Source organism: Equus caballus, chromosome X (genome assembly GCF_041296265.1).
Source record: "Equus caballus isolate H_3958 breed thoroughbred chromosome X, TB-T2T, whole genome shotgun sequence".
Taxonomy (NCBI): domain Eukaryota; kingdom Metazoa; phylum Chordata; class Mammalia; order Perissodactyla; family Equidae; genus Equus; species Equus caballus.
The window spans coordinates 127,276,396-127,288,601 of record NC_091715.1 but is presented as its reverse complement, the minus strand read 5'-3'; the positions used below and the strand labels follow the sequence as shown (position 1 = coordinate 127,288,601).

The 12,206-nt window shown below is 48.0% G+C and overlaps 1 protein-coding gene across 1 annotated transcript in view; it reads left to right on the top strand.

Annotated features, from left to right (window-relative positions):
• The first annotated feature begins 9,934 nt into the window (after positions 1–9,934).
• Positions 9,935–12,206, top strand: part of GPC4 (glypican 4) — a 104,447-nt gene continuing 102,175 nt past the window's right edge. Inside the window, exon 1 of the mRNA XM_023633974.2 lies at positions 9,935–11,174. Coding sequence (XP_023489742.1) covers positions 11,015–11,174 — 160 coding nt within the window. The 5' untranslated portion in view covers positions 9,935–11,014. The remainder of the gene's footprint in view (positions 11,175–12,206) is intronic.

Below are 12,206 nucleotides of genomic sequence, written 5' to 3'. Positions count from 1 at the left end.
CAATCAGAGGCCTCTGGATGCACAGCCCAATGACTTCTCGCCATGCCATGCTCCAAGATCTGCCAAAGACAGACTACTCAACTCGCGCCCCACAGAGGGCAAGGGGATAGAAACTTCTCTCATAATACCTGGACATAATCTATGATAAAGAAAGTACCCAAAATAATTGGCAACTGGTACTCAAATACATATGTACACATGTTCATAGCAGCGTTATTGACAATAGCTAAAAGGTGGGAACAGCCCTAAGGTCCATCACAGGATGAATGGATTAACCAATTGTGGTATATACACACAATGAATATCCTTATAACGAATTATTTATGCATCTCCTTGGTTATTTCCTTATGATAAATTCCTGGGCACACAATAAATGTAAACAACCCAAATGTCCATCAATCGATAAATGGATAAATAAAATGAGTATATCCATCCAATGGACTATTATTCAGCCATAAAAAGGAATAAAGTATTGATACATGCTACAACATGGCTGAACCTCAAAAACATTATGCTAAATGAATTGAGCCAGACACAAAAGGACCAGTATTGTAGGATTCTGCTTACATGACATGTCCAGACTAGGCAAATTTATAGAGACAGGAAGTAGATTAGAGGTTACCAGGGGCTGGTAGGAGGGGGAAATGGGGGAGTTATTGCTTAATGGGTACAGAGTTTCTTTTTGGGGTGATGAAAATTTTTGGACCTAATTAGTGGTAGTAGTTGTACAACATTGTGAATGTACCAAATGCTCCTCAATTGTTCACTTTAAAATAGTTAATTTTATGTTATGTGGATTTCAACTCCATTGAAAAAAAAGGAGAGAAAGCATTTCAGCATCTTAGCTGATGGGTCTAGGCCATGAGTGACTGCTGGCTGCCCTGACACCAAACAGGTCTCACTAGGATTGGAATGGTGTTGTGCAGCAAGCATGATGGTCAAGAGCACAGGCTTTTGTATAAGAATCAGGCACAACTCTCAGCTCCGCCACTGACCATCTGGGTGCCCTTGGGCAAGTGATTTAATCTTCCTGAGCCTCATCTGTGAAATGGGGATGTCTTTAGAACCTACCTCGTGGAGTTGCCACAAAGATTAAATGACACACAGCCAGTGCTCAAAAGGTGATAAACATTTTTAGGGAAGGTGCATAGATGAGAAGAGCTCAATAAATAGTAGCTATTATCTCAGGTAGGGCAGCAACCTCTTACAACAGCCAGAAAGAAACAACAAAGGAGCCAAGTGAGTATTGGGCCTTTAAAGTGCAATATCTAACAGTATTCAGCTCAGAGTAGGTGACCATCTCATCCTGTTACCTTTAAGCAGTGTGACAACCAAACACCTGGCTTCTCCTGACTAATAAAAATGGGCCATGCCCCTCAACAGAATTTGTAGCTTCTACTCTTGACTTTCCTCCCTAGTTTCTAACCGAGTTTTGCACTTTAGTAGTTTCTACCTGGTTTTCCACTTTGGGTTCCATAGCTGGTAATGCCTCCAGTTTGGCCCCGTGATGCGTGTGTACATAGTCACTTCTCATTCTTCATCCTCAGCTCTCCCTCCAGGGCTTGGTTGCATTCACTCTTCCAGCTCTTCTAGCTTCTGAGCATCCTGTGCAGGCCTGGATAACTCAGCACCGCATTTTAATCATCACCCATACCCAGGCCCACCTGAGGGCCTCCAAGTGACAGATTTGGAGTGTTGGCTTGGTAAATGTTTGAGGATAACGCAAGAAGAAAGCAGACTTTTGTTTAAGTGAGAGCTGAGATGTGATGTAAGTAAAAGACAGGAAACATTAAGGAGGAAAGAAAAATGGGAGCTTCTCTCCATCAGTGATGTTCATTTAAAAAATATGTTTATTATTTTTGAGACTGTAAAAGCCACATATATTTACTGTAAAATACAGAAAAGTCTCCAAATTTTATACATATATATACACACACGTATATGTATATATGAGCATGCATATATACATAAGCATACATACATGCACTTGTGTGTATATACTATCCCTAACCCGTCCACTGAAAAAAATCATAGTTGTGGTTTGGTGTATCCCCCTTTTGTATAACATACATACAGTAACTTGCGTAAATCTGAAGTGTATAGCCTGATGAATTTTTATATATGTACACACTCACATAACCACCACCTGGATCAAGATATAGAACATTCTGGCACCCCAGGAGGTTTTCTCAAATTCCTTTATTCATAGTAACTAAAATATTGACCAAAACCAGCAAATTTTCACAATCATATCCTTTGTACATATTTATTAAAGGTAGACAAACTCATACGAATCCATAATTTAAAGGAAATAAAGTTAGGGGTCATAGAAATCAGACTAGATTATTTAAAATCGAAGTTTGACTTACGAAAACAAGTTTTTCTTGATACATTTTTCAGATGCCTGCTCACCTTGACCCTGAGAAGTTAAGGAAAGAAAGGCAGGGTTCTCTTGGAGGTGGTGGAAGTGGAGGAGTGGGGAAGAGCCCCTTCCTCATTTCTGCCAACTTCGGCGCATCCTCCCCTTCCCGTCAAGCCCCGCGCATGCTGCAGTAGAGCACTGTGCGCTCCGAGAATTAAGACAATGTCGGTTAGAGTCATCGAAAGTCAGTCTGGGTAAGGGAAGCTTGTATATGTCAGCAGAGAGGGACATGGGAAAGGCCAAGCCCCCTGCGCTGTGTGTGCAGCCTGGATTCAGCTAGATGCTTGGAACGTCTGTCCAGGTTTAATAGTTTCTTTGCTTATTTGAATGCATTATTGTTATAGTAGCAGTTCCGTAGACGTCACCTATCAGTGGTTAGAAAATGACAAATGTCAAACTATGTCTGACCCTGACTCTCCTCAACTCTTTTTATTCGTGGTATCTCTTTGGAATAAAAATGCCTACTCCCTGCTGGGTCTCCTTAAAAATGCACATTGTCTCTTCACATAAAGGCAGGGATGACGGTGCTATGGAAAAAGGACATGAAAAAGAAGAAGAGGAGGAAGACAAGAAAAAAGAAGAAAAGGAATTCATTCCGACTTCTCAGGTTTGAAGTGCAAGTCCAAAAACCTGTCGGGCTAAATTGGCACTTCATTAAGAACTTTCTTGTGTCGTTTAAAAATATTCTGTCACTTTCTAACTGGGCCTTGGTTTTGTAGCTCAGTTTCCTGATCCTCACAGAGGAGGAACAGGTTTCATAATGTTCAGGGCCAGAGTTGGGGAGGGTGCCCTTCAGCTGCTTGAAGCCCTGTGAGCGTGAAGCTGCCACCAGATAGCTTGTGTGTTTTTTCAAACAAGGCAGAGAATGAACATAAAATGCAATATACAGTATGACCTGCCATGAGGTGTCTTTTGCAATCGTGAGCCACAATGTGCCTGATACCTAGGAGCCCTTGTTCTCAGGTAAAATCCTGAGTAGAAGCAGCAAGGTTGCGGGCCACCATTACTACTGTTACCACTCTAGTCAGAACCTATGTTTTGCCTCTGATAGTCTTTCACACGCTTGAAATTTCAAACAAAAAAAGGAAAGGTCAAGTTTGAAGTGGATTGACTAGACAAATGCCAAGGTCCCTTCAGATCTCATGTTCTAGTAGCCTCTGCTAGGACAATGCTGGGTTTGCCGCCCCCACCCTGGCTTTTTGCCTGTGTGATTTTCTCATCAGCTAGTTGAGATGTGGAAGAGAAATAAAAACATTTTTGAAAAAATGAATGTTCCAGAAGAGCCTTCACAATCTAAGTGACAAACACAAAATTTCAGTGTTTTAATTTAATCAAAAGGATAGGAAAAATAATTTTCTTTCCATGAATAAAGCATTTATGTCCAGTGGACAAAGTGGAGAAGGCACTCTCTCCCAATTATAATGAAATGCACATTTTACATCTAAAGCTGTAGGTCAAATTATGTGCAACAAGCTGGAGTAATGAATATCTATGGCAACCGTTTTGCCATCACATGGAAGTGTACTCACTGAAAAGTGGTTCTTTTTTTCAGTAATTAGAAATGTTCTTTATAAATCAGACTATAAATAAAAGCTTAGGTGTACAGGAGACTAACCAGCTCTCTTCCCATACTGCCTTTGGTTTTTGTTCTCCTATCAACATGAGACATGAATTCTAATTTTTGCAAAAGCTACATACTTCATGACACCTTTGCCCCAGTAGTAAAGTATGAGAAAGTCTCAATACCTGTAGATATGTGATTATTGCATAAGAATGTCCATGTTACCCTTTGGGCCCTGGTCACCTCATCAGGAAAATGGGGATAATAAGAAACGCTTTCCCTGTAGTGAGAGAGCCATATTGTATGAAAGTAACTCAGGTTCCTCTCTGTTCTACAACTTGTATAATTCCATGCTGATTATGGACCAATACACATGTAATTCATGTAACCCAATACAAAATTATTGGACCAATATACTATCATACGAAATAGCATTTCAATGCTGGCAGGGCTGGGTCTGAGCAAATTGTGAAGTAGATGGAATTTATAATAACCATAACAACATAGCATTAGCTAATATTTATTTATTTATTTATATTTTTATTTAATTTATTTTTGAGGAAGATTAGCCCTGAGCTAACATCTGCTGCCAATCCTCCTCTTTTTTTGCTGAGGAAGACTGGCCCTGAGCTAACATCTGTGTCCATCTTCCTCTACTTTATATGTGGGACGCCTGCCACAGCATGGCTTGCTGAGTGCTTCCATGTCCACACCTGGGATCCGAATCGGCGAACCCTGGGCTGCCGAAGCAGAACCTGCGAACTTAACTGCTGTGCCATGGGGCCCGCCCGTAGCTAATATTTATCGAGCCCCAAGTTTTAGGCTCCATGAGAGAAGGGATATTGTTTTATTCATAACTATATTCCCAAAGCCTCAAAGAGTGTTGATCCTCAATAAATACTTGCTGAATGAAGGAATGAGTGAATAGATAAATAAGTGAATGCTTTGTACCAGGCAGTACACTAAGTGCTCTCCAACTACTTCAGTCTCTATGTATTTTCTCCCTCGTGCCTGATGCTAAGGGCACAAAAAGGAATTCGCCATGTACGGGGCCAAGAAGAATGCTTTTCATCTATCTTCTCTGGTAATCCTCACAGTGTAGGCATGTCACATGAGAAAAGGGAGGCTCAGGGAGGGTAAGTTACTTATCTAAGGACACAAGGCAGTAAAAGGCAGAGTCGGGATTCAATTCTCGGTCTGCCTGACCCCACTGCCTAGCCTCTCCACTGGGAAACAGTGTCTTTCTTCTTTCTGTCTGTCTTTATTTATTTTCTGCTCTTCATACAGAATCCCTGGATGAAGAAATGTTGGGCCTCCATCACTTTGTTGAGAAGACTGCAGTGGCCTAACTGGCCTCTTTTCAAGTCCATTTGATGCCTTCTCACGTCCCCAGATCATCCTTTCTAATGTATTACTTTCATCTTTTCACTCTCTGCTGATCAATCTTCAGTGTTGATAGGATCAAGATGGCACTGCCATCCCAGGTTAATGTGCCCCCATTATCTGGCACCTTATTTCACGATAGTCTCCCAGATGAACCTGTACTCAGTCAAGTGTCTTCACTGGCTTCCACTAGCCTCATACATTCCCACTCCTTCTCTCTGCCTTAGTGAGTCCTCCCCATCCTTCACATCCCAAAGAAAGTCCCACCTTTTCCACTCCTTTACCCATCAGCCTTGCACCGTCTTTGAAGTTTTCCTGGGCATGTTTTGGGCTCGGGGCATAGTGAGAAGTGTCTGTGTCATTGAACGTGGACTCAGAGGGCTTCAATTTAAGACTCTGAACCAGTCTCCTCACCCATAAATTATGGAAAATAACACATACTTCACAGATAATACATGTGGAAGCAATTCCTAAACTCTGCAGTACTAAACAAATATCAGTTATTATTGTGAGATTGTCTCCCCATGGAAGACTTTTTAACCAAGGACTGCGACACTTGCAAATGATGCTATAGGAAGACTGATTTTGTGACAGACCTGGGGTGAATGGATGGAGAGAGAAGTTGGAGGCCAGAAGACCTGCTAGGTTGGCTCGACAGTCCAGACAAGAGGTAACGCAATCATGACAAGGACTGACGGTTGTGAAGTAGAAAGGAGGACTCGATCGGTCCAGGTGATTAATGAAGAGAGAGGGAGTGTGGCAACTATGGCCCTGGGAATACAGGGGACAACACTGGCACAAACAGGACGTATGGTGGCTGGGTACTTGGAGCTCGTGGTTGAAGCTGTAGACACTGTTGAGCTGTCTGAGGAAGAAGGGACGATAAGGCAAACTCAAGCCATGAGAGAAAGAATACGAAGGGAGGTATGGAATTAGGAGACAGGAACAGACTACCCACATCAGCTCCTTCCAAGTGGCTGATCCTTCAATTACTGGTACTTCTATAACAATTTCCAGAAGGACAAAGAGAAGACTGGCAACTATGAAACAAAGAGTAAACTGGAATGACTGTCCTGGGGGACAGGCACTGCCTTGTGTTATCTTTGCCAGTATCTTTCTCCATGTCCATATGGATCCTACTTCCCCAAGCAGGTTGTCAGATCCTCAAAGCCCTCTGGTCATTCAAGTTTCTAGGGCCTTCACAGAACCAACCTTTGTACATAGCAAGTGGTCAGAAAAACTTCTTGCTTGGTTGTTTGAAAAGGAGAGGGATGGGGTGAGAGAGAAAGCATGACTTCTGCTGAGGGGCAAGTGTGGTAGTCATTTTGGGTAGATAGTACTTTCGAGCCCTAGGAGCAGGAGCCATTAGCTCTGCTTGGGGGAATCCAGGAAGGTTTTCCAGAAGAGGTGAGACCTCAGCTGAGTCTTGAAGGATGAGCATGAAGGAGTTGTCCAAGGAATGGAGGGGAATGAAAACGTATGCCTAGCAGGAGCCGGGTACAGGTGCAAGGAAGTCCATGGCATGATGGAGAATGATGACGTATTCTTGTGGAGCCAAACACAAGATACATGGTTGGGAAGGGCCTGTAAGAAAGCTGGTAGTGTAGACTGTGGCCAGATAACAAAGATCTAAATCTGTTGAACGACTTGGGAATTGACCTGGAAAGCAATGGGGTACCACAGGAGAGGGAGACAGGGTTAAATAGGGGAGGGACATTGTTCAGGTGATGTTCACTCTGGTGGCTATGGGAGGGATGGACTGGGTGAGGGGAGAGACTAGAGGGCTGCAGGCCAACCACCTATCTTAAGGGAGGAAGTCACCTTCTACCCCCACCCGCATATTTGGCAACCAAGGTAGCTTGCCAGAAGGCGAAGAGCAGTGCCTCGAAAGCTGAGAGAGTGCAGCTGACTCAACTAGTTCTTGGCTTGGAGGACAGCAGCAGTGAGTGCATACTTTGCTCCCTCTGCCCACCAGTGAATGTACCCTCATGCTGCATCATGAGAAAGGCCTCACCTGGGAAACCAAGTATACCACAAATACATCCTACCCAAGCAAGCTTTGCATATAGGTCTTACCCAGGACCTTAAACTGTAAACTCCTTTTGGCTTGTTCATCTTCCCTCTCTCTATGCTGAGCAGCATCTGACACATAGTAAGTGCTCAATGGACATTTATTAATCTGAAACAAGGACACTTCTACAAGGTCACATTCACTGCTGACCCTAAATGAGACCCAGAATACTGTGTTTTCTAACAAAAAAATTGCATCGGATTTAGTCAGAGGTCTTAAATGTTTTAGTCTTGGTTCAGCTACTTAAGAGCTCTGTGGCTGTGGACAAGCCACATAACCTCACTGAGACTCAGTGTGCTTATCTATTTTTAAAAAAACTAAAATTTTCTGAGTATGAGAGCGTACCTGGAAGTGCTTGACAAGCTGTAAAGTACTCTACGACCAAAAGTGTTATATCCGTAAAATGGAATACTATTCAGCCCTAGAAAGGAAGTACTGATACATGCTACCACATGGACGGATCTTAAAACCATGATGCTAAGTGAAAGAAGCCAGACACAAAAGGTCAGATATTGCATGATTCTATCTATACGAAATGTCCAGAACAGGCAAATCTATAGAGACAGAAAGCAGGTTAGTGATCTCCAGCGGCTGAGGGGAAAAGGGCTTTGATTGCTTAATGGGTACGGGGTTTCCTTTTGGGATGATGAACATATTCTGGAACTAAGTGGTGACGGTTGTACACCATTGTGAATGTACCAAATGCCAGTGAATTGTACACTTTAAAATGGTTAAAATGGTAAACTTTACGTTTGTGTATTTCACCACAATTTAAAAAAAGCCAAAAAAAGTGCTATGTGAGAGTTAATCATCCTGAGAAGTTGTTGATTCTTGCATTCTACATGCAGCCCCCAATCCACTTTTTGGCATTGGGAGAATTTACAGAGTAGGGTCATCTCCACCAAGGAGCCTCTTTCGAAGGGAAGAGCTGGAGTAGGGGTGGGGAAGGGAAGGAGGCGCTACTGGCGTCTGAAAAGGGAAGCTGGATGGTATTTGTTTCGTTAGATTGCCAGTTGTTCACCCTGTTTGTATTTAAATGAAAGGAGGCTTTGAAGTGGGAGCCGCCTCTGAACAGGGCTTGGGGTTCCTGCCTTGTGTGGTAAAGTTCAGACTTGTCCAGATCCGTTTCTAGCCAGAGGTTACTGTTTCTTGTGGAAAAGGCTCAAGTTTTGGTTAATAATACATGAACAGGAAGAGCAGGAGTAAATTGGGGGGCAAGGAACGAGTTCCCCCTGGACTTGGTGTGAAAAGAAGCTTTCTGATTTGGGCTTCATGTCTTGCAAATACCTTTTTCTTATGGTCACTGGATTTCATTTCACTATTAATGTTGGTTGCATCTCAGATCACATTCTCTCTGGTAAAGAACGTCTTTAAGTAAATGCATCAATCAATGAAAGTTAAGGGCTCTGGGCTAAGCCCTAGCGATGCCTTGAGGACCTGATGATTATCAGTTTGAAGAAAACCTGGACTATTTAAAAGGCCCTTAAAAATGGCAGAAAATTCATTTGTAGTTGAATTTGCATATTTAGAAAAACTCCTCTCCTAGTTACAGAGTTAAATGCTCTGCCAACCCACAGAAAATGTAAGTCCCACTTATAGATGGGTCACAATCTGTCTGTTTATCCTGATGATCTCCAAGAGTTAATAAAATGTAGAAGAGTTTGCAGTGGGCATTCCAAACAACAGCTACGCTAGTTTCTACAGCTCCTCATAGCCAACCATGCCAATACGGTTTACAAACAACAAACCCCATGAGGGCGATAATTGTAATGATGGTTCATATCTTCACCCTATGTAATTTTATGGGAATTGAGAGTCTAGCCAAATAATAAGTTCCAGCCCCTTTTATCTGCCCAGTTCCCAGCACACTCCTGACGTGTCTGAGGCACTTCTCACCCTAACCTCTTAAAGCAGATTGTAACAATAACAACGGTAATGACAAGTTTCCAATCTGCACAGGTCCCTTCATTAAAGGAGCCCCGGGAGCTTCAAAAACACTCATTAATGGAATCTGACAAAGCTTGGAAGCAGGGAAGACTCGCCCATTTTCAATTTTTCTGGTGGCTAAGTAGAGTCTGGGTCCCAGAGAAGCGTCTCTCTCAAGAGGCTTGAGGGTGGAGGGGAATTGGGGGTCCTGGGCTACCATTATTCCATGTGACCTGGGAGTCAAGTTCCGGATTTTGGACCCACCCCCCAGCTGCATGCTATCAGCAAGTCACTTCCCTTCCCTGGGCCTCAGTTTCCCTACATGCAGGAGGGTTTGGGCCGGGTTTCCAAGGTCAACCCTGACTTCGTCCCATTGCCTCGCGGTTGAGGTGTCTCACCTGCTTCAGGGTTTGGTTAAACTTTAAGCAGAACCAGGCTTGGGGGGGGGGAGGACCGGGGGAGGAGAAAGCCTGCTGGGGTTCCGAATAATTCCGGCGCTCCAGGACCACCGTTTGATGGGAGCAGGTCTGAGGAGGCCAGGTGAGGCTCTAGGGCCAGCTCGGAGTCCCAAGTCCCCCTGGTGCCTGCAGCGAAACAATGCGAGTAGTGCCAGCGCCTTCCCCGTCTAGCCCAAGAGCTGGGCGTTTCCGAGCGTCCTCCGGGCTGCGGGACGGAAGCGGGGGAGCAGGTATGGAGGCGGGAGGGCTCTGCCCGGCTTAAGCCCGCGGGCAGCGCGTCAGGTGGCCGTGCGCAGAAGGCCTATGACTCGGACGTGGGCTTCAGGACAAGTTCCCAGCCGCTCGGTACCCGACAACCTGGGCCCGTCGCCCCAGAGAAGTTAGCCTTTCCTCTCTGGGTGGGGGGCGGCGGGTACGCTCCCCGCCTCCCCGGAGGAGGGGAGAAGGGAGGAGCCCAGCGGGGCGTGCCGCGCGAGGGAGCGCCCGCGCGCCCGGTGCGGCCCCCTAGGAAGTGGATTTGGCCGCTCCGGATCCAACCCCGCTTCCAGGTTTTCTCCCGTCCCGGCCCTGCGTGCTCCCGCCTGTCTCCGGCCCCCCCCGCCGCCCGCCCCCTCCCCCGAGTGCCGCCCGCTGGGCCAAGTTTGTCGAGCGTCGCCGCGCACGCCGGCCAGTCAGTCAGCCGCAGAGCTGAGGAGGGCACAGCGGCGCGGCCGAGGCCGGAGGGAGCGGAGTCTGGTGGAGCCGGGAAAGCGGACCAGCGCCGGGCAGCCCGAGCCGCGCGCCGCCAGCGCCCGCCGCCGCCCACACGCTCCGCGGCCCCCGCGGCGCCTGCCACCTTCCCTCCCTTCCCCGCGCCCCTGTCCCGCCGGCCGGCCAGCTCGCCTCGTTCGCTGCCCCCGCGGAGCCCCGAGGTCACCGGCCCGGCCTCCGCTCCCTGGGGCCGCGCAGCGCCTCCACGCCCTCCTCTTCCTTCTCTCCCGGCCGGGCGCCTGGCACCGGGGACCGTTGCCTGACGCTCGAGGCCCAGCTCCACTTTTCGCCGCGCGTCTCCTCCTCCTGCTGCTCTCCTCCAACTCCTACTCCAACTCCCTCGCCCTTTCCACTCGCGAGCCCTCGACTGCGCGCCCCTCGGCCCGCGCCGGCCACTTTCCGTCCGTCCCAAAGGTGGGAGCGCGTCCGCCCCGGCCCGCAGCATGGCACGGTTCGGCTTGCCCGCGCTTCTCTGCACCCTGGCTGCGCTCAGCGCCGCGCTGCTGGCCGCCGAGCTCAAGTCGAAAAGTTGCTCGGAAGTGCGACGTCTCTACGTGTCCAAAGGCTTCGACAAGGACGACGCCCCCACGCAAGAGATCAACGGTAGGTGGGGGGGCCCGGGGGGGCCCGGGAGGAGAGCGCAGAGACAGGCACCCCGGAGAAGGGGCCGCGGAGCCCCTCTCGCCCCGCCGCCCCCTGCGCCGCTCGCAGGTAGCCGAGAGGGAGAATTGGGCAGGCGAGAGCGGGCGAACGCGAGAGCGAGCCCCCGCGCAGAACGGTCCCCACGGACGCGGCGGCCCCCGGTGCGCTGCGAGCGCAGGGGCGCCGCGGAGTTGCCCGGTGCCACTGCCGCTCTCCGCTGCCACCGCCCCCTACCTCCGCCCCTCCCCGCGGTCTTCCCGGTCCCAGGAAGCCCCAGAGGACTCTAGCCCGCAAAGTCCGTGTCACCGGTTCCCTCGCCTTTTCCGGGTTGAACTCTCTCCTGGGCTACCCGCTTTGTGGTGTGGGTGATGAGAGGCCGGGTGGGCGTGGGGGTCGCCAGTGGGGTGGGGGAACCTTCTAGACCTTGCCAGATGCCGGGGGGGCGCAAAACGTGGAACGTGATTTGATGTTTCATTGATGTTCTTTCAAAACCCTCTCCCTGCCTCTCTTCCACTGCTGACACGGATTAGGAGTTTGAGTAGCTACAGTGGCTTTAGAAGTCGCCTTTAAAAAGTAAACGACTCTCCACCCCTCCAAACCCTGACTTTTGGGAACTCTCCTGCTTGCCGGAAGGTGTGGGACGAGACGGGTATTTTCCCCCCTTTTTTTCTCACCCCATTTTAAGGGTTAATTGCACATTCAATTACAAACCTTTGAAAGGACTGATTACAGGAAACCTGAATCTCAGTTTGGAGATGGTTATGCAAATAGAGAAGGTTTAACCTGTGAAAAAGTTCGCCGGATTTCGGCGCTGGGGGGTGCGTGGGGTATTTGTGAAAGCCTTTCTTGCATCGCCAGGGAGGCAGCTTTCCGGCAGGCGCTCTTCGCCCCTCCTCTCGAGGCCGGCAGCGGTCCCCTCAGGGTCGCACTCTCTCATTCGCAGAGGCCAACTGTTGCGCGCAGCCCCGCGGGCCGCGCTGGGGCCAGCGGCGG